Raw genomic sequence first — 16,997 nt, 5'->3', positions numbered from 1 at the left:
ACAAAAACAAAACAAGCTAAATTTACAGCTTAGAAATCTATGGTTCATAGCTTCCTGTTACCATCCTTTAGTATTAGAATTCTTGCTTCAAACCTTCTTGAAAGCTGGGCAATTAAGTCACTAAAGCTCAGCAAATAAGTAAAATCACTTCTTAGGGTCTCCTAGTTTTTAATCCCCCCAAAACTATTTAACTTCTTAATTATAAAATTGCAAAGAATTAAAAGCTGCCTTAAAATTATATTCTTAAGACAGAATTGTTCCAAGACTGTGCTTGAGAATTTGAAGACAAAGTCTGAAGAAGAGTTCTAGACCCGCCTGGGCCAACAGACAGCAGCCACAGTGGAGGAAGTGTTTCCGCCTGCGGCTCTGGGATCCCATTTGAACCTGGGTATATTTTAAGGAGGCTGCATGCTTTTCACTTCCCACCCCATAGGGCTCATTCCCAGGGCTGTCGCACAAATGGGGGCCTCTGTATGAGTGAGAAACGATGCTCCTGCCTGCCTCTGTGGGTGCGGGAAACTGGCAGGTGCAGGGCTGGCTCGGGTCCTGGGCAGGTTCCAGACACAATGTCCACAGCAAGCCTCAGGAGTCCTGGTCCAGACAAGCTAAGGACCTGAGCTCATTCCACGGCCACCAAGGAGCAACATTTCCAAGATTTACCACCATCAAGAAATACCTTGACATGAGATTTCATTTTATAATAGAAAGAAATGTACGGAATAAAGAGGCAAAGGCCCCACCTATTTAAAAAAACATGTTTAAGGTAATATCAAAGCATAAGTAAATGTTCTTTTATATATTATTTTCCTTTTTAAATAAACCTTTTCTAACAACTCTATTAACTTAGGCCATTAAGATAAATCACTATGGAACAATTCACACTGATTATAACAGCTTCTAATAATACTTGTGATAAACGGTATTAAATCGTATGGCTCTTAGAACAAATCGTTTTAAACTGATATAAATCAGAAACTTAAGCCCTTAAAGAAAGGAGAATTTCTTTGAGTTGGTCGACCTTTAGGCTAACAAAGACGTGAAGCTGCCATTAGGACCAACTTCACACTCTTACCACTTGGAACATCAAACAACCGCATCATCTTTAGACAAGAGTTATATTTCATGAGCCTTAGGATTTTTATTTTAAACATTTATTTCCCCTCCTAAACACATGCTCATAAAATAAAACTTGGAAAATCCAGAAAACTAGAAAACAAAAAAGTATCTATGTTTCCATTAACCAATGAACTGTTATAACCTGCTTTGGTAGAACAATGTTGTAGTGAAAATTCAAAACCAAAGCGTAATAACAACCAGTAAGTAGTCAAAGATTGTCTTACCATCTGTCCCTAAAATAGGTCTTTTCATTTTAGACTTAGTAACATTTCCAATGTAAACCTCAAGTTGTTTTGCCACAATGAGGAACAATTACCCTGGTTGGTTCTAAGGGGTAATGAAGAGAAATCAACGCAGCTGACCTTCAGAGTGTCTCTGTTGGCATCAGGCAGGAGGACGACCAGGAGGTTCAGGGCCTGCAGCTGCTGCTTCTTGGTTGGAAGATCTGCAGACAGACAGATAAATCTGAACTCTTCTCTATGGAACATTTTCCTGTACTTTCTTTTCTCATTTTCCAAGAAAAAGTTATTTGGCATAAACATTGCAGTAAAACGTACGACACGAAGCCTGAGCAGCGAGCCTCGTTGGGCGAGTGTTTGTGGGGATCAGTGGTAGCAGCTGCTCGGCACTTCCTGCCTCGGATGCTCACTTCCAACTGTGATCAGATGATGAGCAGCAGCAGCCGTATGTTTGCAGACACACACAGTGCTTTGGAAATCATTCTAACTTCCCCGTGACAATTATTCCCCAATGAAAACACGCACAAGATCGGACCTTCCGTGAGAGTGTCAGGGTGCCACTTTAATGGTGAAGTTTATTTCTTTTAATGGCGAGCAGATATATTTTGGGAGGGTCCATTAATTCCAAGAGCAGGGTGGAAAACTGGGCCCGGAATACAACAGGTGCTTAGCACCACTCGTGGAATGAATCAGAGAACTGAGCAGCAACTAAAGAGCCTGCAATGTGTCCGATCATCACTGACGCTACTGCTTTCAGTAGTTCACCCTGTGTAAGAAATACTCAAAATGTACAATCAGCTTAGCATTACTTTGTCAGAAATAAATTTGGTGTTTTGATCCATATCCTGGAAATGTAAGCAAAATACCATAACCATTAAAACAATATTTTAATCAGAAGATCTCTGTTGGGCCGGGGATTTAGCTAAGTGGTTTTGCTGCCTGCTGCGCAAGCGCAAGGACCCGAGTTCGAGCCCCGGTACCAAAAAAAAAAAAATTTGTTTGCCTGTTAAATTAATCTCTTAAGAACAAACTTAACATCAGATTTCACATCTCCCTTAAAAATCTTGAAGAAATGGTACATGACTCAGGAAAGTATCTCAATATCGCTTTCCTTGAGAGCCTGCGACATCTGACTGAAAATGTAACTATTCCAAGCGCCCTTCTCCCTCTCTCAAAAAAGTTACAGTTTGGAAGCTAAAGATGTGTTTATTCGAACAAAATGATGAAATAAAATGAATAAACCTCCCAAGATCTCTACGTCCTCCGGAAAAGGAATGAAGACAACGACAAACATCAATTTGGAGCCTTCCCAAGACCACAGAACGCCGACACACACACAAAGTGTGGCCCTCCACCAATGAGGCAACAAATGCTGTTCCAGGCTTCCTAACAATCCCAGAACTAGATTTTTCAGGAAAGGCTCCCAGCTTCTCCCACGACTCCTTGTGCTTTTCATGTAAACTAACGATTAATCCTCAGCTCCTCCAGTAAGCGTTGCTTTTAATGCTTGGCAAGAAAATGTATCAGAGATCTGTGACTCATTCCATTATGAAAGGAATGGAAGTTTCCAGGTTTTTACTCGAAAACGTTTTGCTTCAATGCTGTGTCATTAATCTACACCCAAAGAGGACACTGTTATCTATTTACTCAGATGTGTATTCATGGAAGAACAGGAGACACTGCATGGCCTCTGGGTGCTGTGGAACTTGTCAGCTGACGTGTCTACCCATGTGCATCCGGTTGTGTGCCTCGGGTTGCCCAGTGTCATTCAGACAATCAGCATGCACAAGGACGGCTGCAAAGCATGTGCACTTACTCTGGACAGCCTGGAAGGCCCTGAGGTGCTCTGCACCAAGCAGCGGCTGGGGCAGCTCCCGCACGAAGAGCTTCAGCAAGCTGGCCGCGTCGTGCTGTTTGACGTTTTCCCAATTAAAAGTCCCTTCGTAAAACTTTGCTTCTAGTTCTTGGCAAAGATTCTGAATGGCACAAGGACAAAAAAAAGCTATCAGTAAGTGCATTTGTCCCCCTGCTGAGAGTGTGAGACATTTTCCACTTTATAAGAATTCTACACTGAAAAACCTATCAAGTATCCAAAGTCATTACTCTGTTACTCAGAAAAAACCGATGGCCTCCTACCCTGGTTGTACTACTGAGGAGAAATTTTACCTAACACACACAAAAGTATTTTCTTATTTACTCAACAAACTTTAAGTAGTAAACATTTAATGAAAAGATGAAAAGATTAAAGTCTTTCCATTTGAGGGCTGCTCCAAGACTCTGCAGTTCTTCAGTCTATTAAAGAAAGACTGTTTTCAATTATTTAGAAGCGTCTTACATAACAAAATGCACCATCGATCTCGGGCCTAAAGCAGATTACCTCTGGTTAGTCACCTGTGCGAAAGGGAACATCCAATGTCTCAGCAAATGAGGCGCGAAAACACATCAGTGTCTCTGTCCCCGACATACAGCTGCCTACCACCACCTCAAGAAACCAGTCTGCATTCACGGAGAATTGAGAATACCTAGTTCATTTACCTCAAAGACACCACAAAACTCACCAGCCAAAAGTACGAGTAAATCAATTGCGTCTGTTTCTTTTTTTCTACACGCTTATTGCTGGGGTGTAGATGCCATCGTGTTGACGTCCATCCAAGTTTGGGGACTTCTATTATTTGAAACCATGCCCTCCACCCCTCAGTACAGCTGGGCCGGGAACCCAGGGACTCCACATCCAGGCAAGGCCTCTTCCACGGAGCTATGGCCCCAGCCCTTCTTTTCCTTTTAAAATGAATTTACCACATTTGTTCTTCCTAACCCCAAACCTATCCTCTACCCTAATTACTTTTGTAATTGGTAAAAAACTATGAGGCTAAGCTAGAAAGGGGTAGTGGGGTAAAGAGAGGGAAGGAGAAAAGAGAGAGAAAAAGAAGGGTAGAAGGACGAGAAAAGTGCAGAAGGAGGGGAGGAGAGAGCAGAAGAGCACGAGGAACTTCGGTGGAGAGACGAGAGGCAAACAGAGAATGGAAATCGGGCTTATCTTTAGGTTATTTCTAATGGATCGCCTGCCACACAGTCAGGCCGGGTGCAAGAGCGAACACTGGCCTCCTGTCACAGAAGGGATGCACGTGACACTCCCATCCTGCACGGACGTGAGCACACCGGTGAGCCCCGTGCACCGACCACAAGGGCCCTGAGCGGCCCACTGGGCAGCAGCATTCACACCGATGCGAGTTCAGGACGTCGGACGTCGCGTGCGTGGGTGAGTCGTAAGAGAACACATCCCACACAAAACCCATCTTGGAAGCACACACCCCGCCCAGGGCTGACTGAGAGCTCGCCTTGCCCTGCCATAGGTGTGGGGAGGAGAGAGACAATCACAAGTTGTCAAGCTGACAAAGACTCAGAGCACTGCTGGGAATATCTACACAAACGCGAAACCTAGGGGCACGAGCTGAAATTTGAGAATGAGGAATATCGGGGTCGCTGGAATCCTCTAAAAAGGAGATCACTGTAAGAGCCACGTAGAACGCAGCCAGTGCTCTAAAGGAAGGAGATTTATCAAAATAAGCAGGCGATGCCAACCGTGGGAAGCACACAGAGTAATTCCAACCCTGGCAGTGCCTTGGGCTGGCAGTTCCAGGCCAGGCCAGGCCCCACCCACTGAGAACACCCTGTGCTGATCAGCACTGCGGCCTTCATCAGAATGTCTAAAGGAACAAAGGAGAAGATCTCGCCCCTCAATCTTCTGATGGGTTTTCAGATCCAAGATAACATCTAGGATGTGGGCAGTTCCTCGTGCTATCTCAGGATAGAACGAAGCTGAACTTGGAAGATAAGAGACAGCAAATGACTGTTAACAAACATTTTTGCTAGATAAATTCTTTACACAGAGCTACATGTTCAAGAGGGAATGTCCTTTTAAAATGCAAATCCTCCCGGGAGGCAGATGTGGGATGCACCATCTGCAGGGTCATTCCATGTGTGTGTGTGTGTGTGTGTGTGTGTGTGTGTGTGTGTGCGCGCGCGCGTGTGTGTGACTGAGGATTGGACCCAGGGCCTTTGCTCTGAGTCACATCCCTAGCCCTTTCTTCTAAAGTTTTTCTTTCAAATATTCGCTTTTGTTAGTCCATGTTTGGAGTATGTAAGGATCACATTCATCACGGGGAGTTGGTAGTGTATACAGCACATCTCAATCTTTTTTTCATCCCCTTCCCCTTCCGTCCTTCCTACCCTTCTCCATCCCCTGGTGCTCTTCACATTTGCAAAAGATCTGTACTCCCAGTTGATACAGGGTCTTGCTAAATCACTAAGTTGCCCAGGCTAGGTTTCGACTTGCCATCCTCCTGCCTCAGCCTCCCAGAGTGCTGGATTACAAGTGTGAAGCACCATGCCTGGCTTCATTCCATCTTTCCTGTGCATTCACTGGAAGCTTTCTTTCCCAGACTAGGACTGGGGCACTGATGGAAGGCGGGTGCATGGTATCCTGGCATGGTGGGAAGGAAATGCCACACAGAGGAAAACAGGGCGAGCGAGGAAGAGGTAAATGAGGGTCAAATTGGAAAGTCAAGGAAGCCCCTCCCTTCAGAGTCAGGCTCCCCCAGCTCCAGGGGGCTGTGCCACTCGGGAAGTGCCCGTGCCGCCTCGCCAAGACTAATAACGCACGGGAGCCCGTGTCACAGTGCGCGGTCGGCTCTCCTGCTGGAGTCTCAGGTTCCTGACCTCTTTAAAAGAAAAACTCAACCGCCACTTCTCACCCTGACTGCAGCTGTCCCCAGATCCCCTACGGACATGTCTATTCACAGTGTCCTCTTTATCATAGCCTTATTACAGGTAGTACAGTGAACCTGAAAAATAACAGCTGATAGAAAAACAGAAAGGATTGTAGAAAAGCTAAAGGCATACTGGGTGCTAGGAGGTTTTCTTGTTTTATTTTACCCACTTGGCTACCAATAGGAAAAGGGGTGGGGATGAGAAGTTGTATTTTAAAATGCAAAAGTGTAATGCAGCAATCAAATTGTACATCAGCAGAACCCGAGGCCACGTTACCTTAATTCTAGTGGCAGCTCCGGGGATCCTTAAGAGGCCCTCTGTTTCCAAACCTCCCTCTTCGATTCGAGAAATCAGCTGTGGGCAACAGAAAAACGTCATGATTTTGCTATTTGTAACAGGTACAATTTAACATCTGTTTTGTATAGGAATAAATGAAAGCTGATCACAGTGACATCTAAACTAGATTTTATGAGGTTCTGAATGCTTTCCTCAAAACAATAAGTCCAAACACTTTAGCTATGATTTAGAGAAAGTTGGGTCTTGTTCTACTTTATAACAAAACAGATGTAGTCTTCCAAACAGAGAACTGTTTAAAAGCAACTTCCATTTCGCCTACCAAATAAATCTCATAGAATTGTAGTATTTGTACATTTACATCTCATTTCTGGGTGGTTGTTCCAGGAAAAATTATGATAGGAAGAAAAAAACTGCTAATATTCTCTTTTGGGTGGTGGTCCTGGGGATTGAACCTTGAGATAGAACCCCAGCCCTGTTTGAGATAAGATCTTGCTAAATTGGCCAGAGTGGGCTCAAACTTATGATCCTCCTGCCTCAGCCTCCCAGAATATTGGGATTACAGGCATGCACCGTGACACCTGGCTTAATACTCACTAACGCCTTTGGTGGTAAACTTTAGGAAAAACGCTCTTGAGGAGGGCTTCTTCTAAATCCTAACTGATGCTTTATTTCCAGAACCTCACGCAAATAAGGTTTTCTTTAACTATAGTAGCCAGAGAGTCATGACAATAAGGCAAATGAGGGAACTACAGGGACAAACGCTTGGAGACTATCAAGGAGATAAAATGCAGTCCTTTTCTTGGCAGAGCCATCTTCATTTGGAAGACCGGAACTTGCAGTGTCAGGCAAGGAGAGAGGTCCGTTCTGCTATTCTGAAGGAAACTAGTTCCCAGGTCCTCAGTGTGAACGCAAGGCATCCACACGCCAGAGGGTCTGCTTCCTCCAACACTCACCCCTTCCCACCTCTCCTGGTCTGTAACAGACTAGGCTTCCCTTCCCTGCCATCTTTTATAAAGTATCTCCACACCCTAAAGCAGAAAACCAGCCAGACAGCAAAGAAACGTAAATAATTATTTTTCTTCAGGGACTTCTTCACTGATTAACAAAGGCTCTATAAACCACAGAGCCTGGTCCTGTTTTTCCTTGCATACGAAAGTGTTAGGAGCCGGGCGGGCGGGCCATCATAAAGCAAGCCTTTGTCCTCTGTAGGATGCTCTCAACTCAGGTACAGGGCAGCGAGCAAAACCTGGAAGGCATTGCTCTTTAATGACCTTACCTCTTAAATCCTTGCAATGGTGATGGCCAAAGACGCGCTCACAGAGAGGGACTCGGGTAAGAATCAGACAAAGAATAGTCTCAAAATTCTCCTAAGGGCCAGGCCTTAATGGCACAGAGCCTCTAATCCCAGCATTTGGAAAAGCTGAGACAGGAGGACTGCACATCTGGGCCCACCCTGGGCAACTAAGTGGGCCCCGTGACAATAGAGTTAAAAAGCAACAGGGACAAAGCTCAGGGTGGAGGCCCTGGATTTACAGCCAAGTGATGTCCAAACTATCCTGGTAGTTTATTACTAGCTGAAGCATCTTTGACCAGTAAGACAGCAAATGGTTTTTTTAAAACATTTCAACTGGGATATTTTTCAAAACCACATTTTTGCAATTACACTGGATAGAATCCCGAAGCAAAAATTATACGAATTATTTTAATTAAATGGGCATTATTGGATATATTTGTAAGCATTCAATTTCTATAAGTACTAAAATTTATTTATAAATACAACTGATTTTATCTTACTTTATAAAATGTTTAAATATTTTATAGTCTAATAACAAAAAATAAAATTGTATGCTACCCGCTGAGGTAAACTTTTTAATTTACATGACTTTTAGTTTATATGACTTTTGCTTTCATTAAATACACAAAAAGTTCTGCTCTCTAACTGAAGGGGTTTTTATATGAGTCCTTTTTATTCTCTAAAGCTGAATACCAACATCTAACAGAGCTGCACTGTCTGATGAATACATATTGTCTGAAAGAACCATAAATGTTTTCATATTTCTCACTTTCAAAAATAACATTTTGAAAGGCATGGTGGCACACCTCTGTAATCACAGCTGCTCAGGAGGCTGAGGCAGGAGGATTTCAATTTCAAAGCCAGAGGGGGACAAATTAATGAGACCCTGTCTCAAAATAAAAAGGGTTCAGGACATAGGTCAGGGGTAGCATGATTGCTTAGCATACATGAGGCCCCGAGTTCAATTTGGTAACACTAAAACAAAAAGAAATAATTATCTTTAGCTATTACATTATATTACATTATTAAAATGTAATAATACTCCATAGCTTTCCTTTAACTTATAAAACTTAGAAGATAAAAAATAACTATATTTTTCCATATAATTATATTGTTTTCAGTAATTCATCTTATATGACCTGTATTTTAACAGTAATTCATAACATTTCTCAAAATACGTAAACTCAAAAATGAAATGAAAATAGTCAGACTTTTTTTGATACAAAGTATCAAAGCATGTTTCATATGCCTGATTAGTCTTATAGTGAGAATGCTGGCATTTCTGAGTCTACTATAAAGCTATCTTTCTCCATAGATTAAAATTAACATTTTTATTTCTCCAAGCCCTTCTGACAATATGCTGTAAAAATGTGCCTCTGTACAAAACACTAGAGAGGAAAAAAAGAAAAACAGATACAATTCGTTAATAATAGATAAGCTTTATTAGTATCCTTTTCTTTGTATATGGGATTTCTTCAAAATTAAGGTATAATCCCTGAGAAGTCTGGTGATCATTCGTTTTGTTAATCACTGGTTTCTAATTCTTTCCTTTTTACAACATTAAGTTGTCAGCTGATGATAAATCATAACATAATTTCCATGACAGGGCACTGTGATTTACTGCTCCTAGTTCAGGGGGATTCAGACAGAGGAGTGTTTCCTACAAGCAAACCCTATATGCCCTTTTATTTTATATATGAATAAAAAGCACAGGGCTCTTATCCAATACTGCAAACTGGTAGGCTTCCAGAGTCTCCAAAATGTTGAAGAGACCAAACAACAATATAACAAAATAATCAACAATTTCAAGAGAAATGACAAAAACGATTTTTCTTAAGATGCAATCCACAGCCAGCTCCAGAACCTTATAAAGACCCAAGCTTGCCGACCTTCCCTGGTAGGTTTCTGTGTGTGTTGACCTGGTACAGGTATTGTGTTCAGTTCAAACACCAATCTAGATGGTCAATGACCACATTTTCTTTTAGATGTGATTAGAGTTTAAATCAGTGGAGTTTGAGTAAAACAGATTCATTCTCCTCTGTAATGCTGTTGGTGGGCCTCATCCAATCAGTCAAAGGGCCAAAAGCAAAGACTGGGCCTTCCCCAAAAGCAGCTGTTCTGCTTCAAACCTGCAGCATCCACTCTTGCCCAAGGCTCCAGCCTGCTGGCTGCTCCACTTATATCAGACTTGTCAGTGCCCACAAGGATGTGATCAAATTCTTTATGATAAATCTCTCCATCTTTAGGCATATATCCTACTAGTTCTGTTTTTCTCAAGAACCTTGGCTGGTTCACCTGGGGAAGACACTGCTGACCTCCCTGCTTTGCGAAGCCACCTCTGTCTAATATTTCCCCTTTATTGACACTCGATTTGAATCTACAGCCTGCATTTGTCACCTCTCAGTTACAGGTGCTGTTGACGACTGCTCCTTCAGATGCTGGCTCTACAGGCAGTGGCTGATGGGCAGGGTAAACTGCAGAACCTCGTTCACCAGGAGAGACCCTGGGTGAATGTGAGACAGGAGTACATGCAACAGTGCCTGGGACAGGGGAGCCACTGATTCGGAATGAAGGAAAAACAAGCACTAAGGAGACTACGCCTTAGGATTGGGTGGGTTTGCTGAGCCAATCAACTTTGCATCAATTTCTCCTGCCCCAGAAATCTCAGCAGCCCTGATCTCCCTGGGATCTTGCAAAGAATCTCTACCTTGGGCAGTCGACAACTGAGCAGCTGCCTTTCTCTTCTGCACTCCCTAGCTTTTATCAAATGCAATCTGTGTTTCTGATCAATGATGGCTCAGAGGTTGGGTTGAAATTTTTTACTGCTACAGATAATCTCTTTATGAATAATTGAGTGTTGACTACACAAGCGACTTGATAGTTTAGCAATCATTTTCTAATTCTACTTTATGGTTTCTTTGCCTACTTTGGACACAGGCACTGGTAAATTAAATTGGACATCCTCACTGTAAATAGGAAAGCTTGGGAAATACATTCAGGCATGAAATATTCATGAGGGCTCAATTCCCTAGAAATTTATAAGCAGTTCCTTTTCCTATGTGTTATAGAATTGAAATCTCAATTATACAAAGGCAGCTAATATGAGACAGGAAAATGAGGCCAGGTAATCACAGTTACAGTAATAACACAGAAAGCATCACCATGAAATAAAAATTATGAGCCCTTGAAAGAAATTTGCTCCCTGAATAGAAAAATCAAAGTATAAAATAAAACAGCATATCAACTGGAAAACTATATTCTAATAGCATGAGTGCAAAAAAAAACCAACACCACTATTCACTTAAGCACATTCTCTTCCCACTGACCAGTCCAGGCCAACTTACTTTTTGAAAAATCAAGGGGATTCTAGTTCCTGGCACTTTCCTCTGATCTTGTTCTAACAATACGGGCAGTGGAACACCAAAAAGCCCAGAATCTGTAATGAGAAAACAAAGTTGCCTCACTTCCATTTTTAATACAAAATGGAAACATGTAAGATTTCGGACACTCTTATTCAATCAGACAAGTGTTTATTGAGCATTGACCGAGAATATGACAGCATCTAGCCCCTGGGAACACACATGCCAATGGCAACGTCCTGACGTGGCTTATAGAGCATTCTGGCAGACAAGGACAACTAAACACATGATTTAAGATATTGCCGAAATAGTTATAAAAGGAAAAGCTGCTACACCAGAAAAGCAGTTTGCTACAAAGACCTATGAAATAGTCAAACAATATACTAAGTGCAGTCGCATCCAAAGTTCTGGCTTGAAATCAAGAACCACTCATGTCTTCTGTATGAAACTGGCATTTAACATCTACAATAAAGCCTGAATATAAATACTTGCTTTCCGATGAGTCAGCTAACATTGGATCCTATTCTACAACTGTTTTGAGAAAGTATCTACTAGGTACTTGGTATTCTTAAATTCACACCTTTATGTATTTGGAAATAGTTCCAGAAGAAATGGGTAGTGGTATTTATGATTTTTCTACATTAATAGCATAGGCCCTGAGTATGGTGAAGGGCAGAGCTCCTGCCCAAGATGGTCCACTCCACCCTAGTACTGAGTGGGGGTCACCACAGCAGTGACAGACATGTCCCCACCATGCGCATCATCGGGGGAAACAGGAATTGTGCTGAGCACGGAGAACACACACGAGAACACACACCGGACACTGAGATGCAGCTCAAAAGGATAATCCAGGAAATAACTTTGCAGTTTGGGAAGTAAGATGTAATCTCAAGAATGTCAAATGTCTACTAAATAACAAAAACATCTTGGATGAGAGAGAGAGATTTAACACGGGAAAGAATTTCTGCTGTTTCCATTAAAACAGTGATAGTTTTAATAAGAACAATTTAATATTTCTGCACTTTTAATAAACTGCAGCTCGTAAACGAAAACAAAAATAAGGGCCCAGTGTAGTGGCATAGGCTTTAACCATTTCTCTGGAGGCTTTGGCAGCAGGATCGCAAATCTTATGTGGGTGTGGGCAACTTAGCAATCAATCAATCAATCAATCAATAATAGATTAATTCAGCCAATTAATCAATAAGGAAAAATGGGCAAGGGATGCAACTCTGTACTCCCTGGGTTCAATATCCAGTACTGAAAAGAAAATATAAAGAAACAGTAAAGAAAAACAAAACCTCTCTAAATCACTTTAAAGATCTTGACCGTTGAGTCACAGCTAAATTGTATTTCTATTTCATAATTGGAGAAGGCCCTGTGGTTGTGTAATGAATTTCCAAAAAACATCTTTAGCTTTCCTTTTACTTTTTTTCTTTTTGCATGTGGTACTCAGGATTGAACCCAGAGCATTCACACTGAGGTACCTCTCCCACGCTTCTTGATTGTGAGACATGGTCTTGCTAAATTGCCCAGGTAGGGCTCAAACTCTCTAGCACCCCAAGTGCTAGGACCCCAGGCATGTACTACCCCTGCATCTGGCTCCCAAGAAGCATCTGGAATCCTTTTTCTCCACAACGGACTTAGAGAAAGCCAGAAGAACCACTTCACTCCGAAATTCATCTCCTCAGGCCTCAAGCTAACATCCTAGTAGAACTGAGCCCCAGGTGAACCCCTCAGGGTCGGTCACTGCAGGAGACCTGAGCTTCAGTCCCACACAGAAGCGTCCTCCCTCTGAAACTTGAGTCAGGTGAGTGCTTGGCTTGGCAAGTGTTACCATGGCAACTCTCAATCTGCCTTCTTGGTGTCTCTTCCAGAGACACCTTTATGGTTAAACAAGAAGACGGAGATTCCTAAACAGTAAAGCTTTGTCAGTAGAGATTCATCTGGACTTCCAGACCAATAAGACCTTAGAGAAACAGACGCTGAAGAGGGTCCACTCTATCCTATCATAAACAATTCACTGTTCATGTAATGGGAAAAGCAAGCTGCTTACAAAAGAAAAACTGCACATGTGTGAGAGGACTACACTGCACCTGAATAATGCGTGTCTCGGTGGTGTTTTCTTAACAGGGAAAAGAATGTTTTTATGCAATAACCCAAAGTCAATTACAAGCAAACAAAGGGGCAGCCTTAACTGCTCCATGTGTTTCCCATCTAATGAATAAGTGAAAGTAATCACTTTGGATCAACCATCTTAAAGTCATTCTTCAAGATCTAATTGGGAAGTAAATAGTATGTGCACCAAATGGATCTTAAATATACAGTTTTCACAGGACAGAACACAGCAGGTAGGAGTCTTGGATTCCCAATTTCCTTCTGTGAGAATTAAATTATTTGATCACATCTCTGTTCTGTGGCTTAGGACACAGTCTATTTTTACTGAATTACACATTTTCGGAGGCAAGGTTTTAGAGTCTAAACTTTAGATGTAGCCAAGTCTTCTTTTATTTTGTAGGTATTTCCCTTCCCCACACTTTCCCCCACAACCAAGAATACCACTAAAAAAAAAAAATCCATTTTTGCTACTATAGGAATCAATCTATTTTTCCTTTCCATGTTACCTCTTGTTTTGATTTTCACAGCTTTCTGTTGTTTCAGTTCAACCCCCAGTACATCATAGAGGGCCGTGAGCTCAACCAAGGCTAATCGACAAACTTTCTTCATGTCCTGAGGTGCGAGGTCACCCATCTTCGTGGTGCCTGTTTTATCCTTTGGCAACCTGAAACTCTAAGATAAGTGCCATTAGTAGAGTAAAAGTTGACAGTCTCTAACCACCTCTGTAATGCAAGAAAAGAAAGTTCTGATGCTACAGAGGAGTCACACTCAAATGAAGTGACAGCGCCATGGTGGAATTTCACCACTTAACACTCCACAACTGGAGTACAAGAGTCCACATCCGCAGTGTGACACACAGTGGAACGGACCTTGTCCTGGGAGGACTCGTACCAGTGACTCAGAGGACGAGAAAGACAGTGGAGAAAGGGAGAAAATGACTTCTAGTTAATGGACCGCCAAGAATCAAAAATTAGAAATCAGGTATGCACCACGAGGAGGAAGGGAACAGGAGGAGGCGGATGACATAATGAAGATAAATAGGCAAAAGAGGAAAAGGAATCATAGCCACGAGAACGTGCTTAGAGTGCTCCAGTTAAGCTTTGCATACATTAGATATCTTGTATTTGTCAGAAGAAACAAGACTGGTGCAGAAGGACTGCAGAGAACTGAGGCTGTAGGTGGCATGGACTATAGAGATAGCATCATCCAGCTACTCATTAGCTGTGGGATTTGGCAAAAGCCCTGTCTGCTGTTTTGTGCCTTTCTCGAATATCATCTACTACCTCTTCATCTTTTTAAACATTAAACACATTAAACGTAAGAAAACAAGACAAAGACACAAACTTGTGCAGCATGTTTAATACAAACGAGAGCCCCACTGTGTGTGTACTAAAGAGTGGTCATTCTCTGGTAGTCTGATAAAATATCTTGTCATCAAGATGATATGTCTGGGGGTTTACCCTTGACTTCCTCATTTAATTGCCAAGAACATTCAGCTGATTCCTTTTTAGTCCTTTTGCTTTGCTGATTCTTGCACCATATCATTAATACTTCAGGGTTTAAACATTAGTGCAAGAGACACATCCTCAAGCACCAGTTCTCCAAGTGTGGTCCCTGGGCCTTGTAGGGGGGTTCTTCCCAAGACGTCCAAGAAGTCAAACTTAGTCACTCAGAAAGAATTAATTATAATAAGATTAAGGCATTCCTGTGGCTCTCACAGTGTCCTTCCCCGTGATGCAGGCCTTTCCAGGGGTGAATGGCGTGTGTTCCGACAACAGACTGACCGCAGGAGACAGCTGGATATCGGAGACATCAAATTAAAGCCATGCTGAGCTCCTCAATTTTTAGCTTTAGAAAATATGGCTAGTTTCCCTTTTCAAGGATATTTATGTCAACAATAATAGATTCTTTAAATAGTTTCTTTTTTTGTTTGTTTCTCCCAAACCTCGGTCCCCTTCCCCTGTGCAAAATCTCCAATTTTATCATTTTTCCCCTTCAATTCTTTTTTTCCCATTCCCTTTCTCTACTCCCTCCTATGCATTTCAAACGGGTCTCTAAGTACAGAGAACAGGGAGGGTAGGAGGTGAAAAACAAACAAACAAAAACCAAAAAGAGAAAATAAATTAAAATGTGTTATGTACATGTCCCAACACCCAGTGAGACATGTACTCATGTACTGCAAGCATGCATTAGTAAAATAAAAAAATAATCTGAATATCAAAAAAAAGGCTGCTTCAGAAAGTGCCAAGAGTGAGTGGGAATAGTTTTTGAGAGGGACTAACGGCAATACATTTTTACTATCATAAGTTTTTCAAAAAAATTAAACATTCACTGTAAATAGCATCTCTTGATTTCTCAGTTTTAGTAATTTTTTTTTTCTTTTTCACTGGGCCTGGAACCCAGAGCCAGGAGCATGCCAAGCTTGCACTCCCCCAGCACTCAGCTTTTGTCTTGAGTGTGACAGCTATGCAGAAGCATGTGCGCACACGCGCACACACACACACACACACACACACACACACACAAACAGCATTGCAAGGCCCTCAGCCATCCCGAAGAGCACAGTGGAGTCAAGAGACCACCTCATCTGACCCACAGTGCTCACATAATTCCTAAAATCTAAAACTGGGTTACTGAGCAGCCCATTCTTTTTAAGCAAATTCAACTCCAAAAGAACACCTCTAAGTTCACTATAAAAGGCTTTTTCATTTTTGTCTTTAACTCTGGATCGTGCATTTGTTTTCCCGTGAGAACCTGTGGCAAAACAATGCTGGCCCTGGATTTCCAGCATGGCCTCCAGGGACGGGGACCGAGGATAGGGCGCCCGTCTTGGCTCCACTGCTCACCAGCAGGTAACACCACTGCCTCTTCGCCTGTACAGTGGGCAGGCGGGGATCTTACCTTAGAAGACGGTGGTGAGAACTGAACGGCACACATTAGTTAAGCATCAAGACCTATTAAGCATTCTTACTGTATTTTTTCACAGAACTCTTTAATTTCATCTCTCATGGTTTTCCTTTTCTCCTAAATACTATGGCAAGCTAATAAAAAGGATAAAGATAGCACTCATACTTTAAAATGGTTTATTCTGCAAAAATCCAAATAGGTAAGATTTTCTATGCACATTGTAGTTGGGGAAACTGAGGCTCAGCACAGAGGCTTACACATGGCCACAAGCCAGAGACACCACAGAACGCAAACTCAGGTCTCCTAGACCCCAGATTCAGTCACCATTCTACTGTTTTCCCTGTCTACACCGCAGGCAGGCAGAAACTGAGGTTGACATGTAGTGACATAGGGCTGGGAGTCCCTCAAAGTCAAGAGTTAAGCTGGGCATGGTGATGCACCCCTGTGATCCTACCACTGAGAGGCCGAAGCAGGAGGATCATTGAGTTTGAGGCCATGGTGAGTTCAAAACCAGCCTGAACTACATAGTAAGATCCTGTCTCAAAAAAGAAGGAAAATAATCCAAAAGGTCAGGAGCTACAGCCTCATCATTTCCTATAACTTCCGGTGTTCTGCTGCTGTCTATTGAAGAAATAAAGAAACTCGGACCTACAGAAAAGAGCTCAGAATCCAGTTTACTGGATGCTCTTGATATCCTCCTGATTTTCTGTGATCTTTGCTGAGCTTTACTTTTAAGAACCACACAAACCTTGTCATATCTTTCTCTGCTTGGCCCTACATTTCTGCTAATAATTTTGTTTTCTGAAGAGCAGGACGGGCCATATTTACTCAATTAAATACTTTTTAATGTTTCACAGAACTCAGTTGCTTTTGGTTTAATAAGCCAAACACATGCGATAT

At 42.2% G+C, this 16,997-nt stretch overlaps 1 protein-coding gene across 5 annotated transcripts in view; it reads right to left on the bottom strand.

Moving 5' to 3' along the window:
• Positions 1-16,997, bottom strand: part of Arhgap18 (Rho GTPase activating protein 18) — a 173,027-nt gene that overhangs the window by 24,225 nt on the left and 131,805 nt on the right. For all 5 annotated transcript variants that reach the window (XM_004845972.3, XM_004845971.4, XM_004845968.4 and 2 more), the window contains exons 6-10: positions 13,697-13,862; positions 11,061-11,152; positions 6,402-6,479; positions 3,172-3,331; positions 1,479-1,561 (exon numbers count right to left, since the gene is read on the bottom strand). In XM_004845972.3, coding sequence (XP_004846029.2) covers positions 1,479-1,561; positions 3,172-3,331; positions 6,402-6,479; positions 11,061-11,152; positions 13,697-13,862 — 579 coding nt within the window. The remainder of the gene's footprint in view (positions 1-1,478; positions 1,562-3,171; positions 3,332-6,401; positions 6,480-11,060; positions 11,153-13,696; positions 13,863-16,997) is intronic.

Source organism: Heterocephalus glaber, unplaced genomic scaffold (genome assembly GCF_053883595.1).
Source record: "Heterocephalus glaber isolate CG9 unplaced genomic scaffold, H.glaber_assembly_v1.0 deba00001550, whole genome shotgun sequence".
Classification (NCBI taxonomy): Eukaryota; Metazoa; Chordata; class Mammalia; order Rodentia; family Bathyergidae; genus Heterocephalus; species Heterocephalus glaber.
The sequence above is the reverse complement of the archived record's forward strand: the minus strand, read 5'-3'. Positions and strand labels throughout refer to the sequence as shown.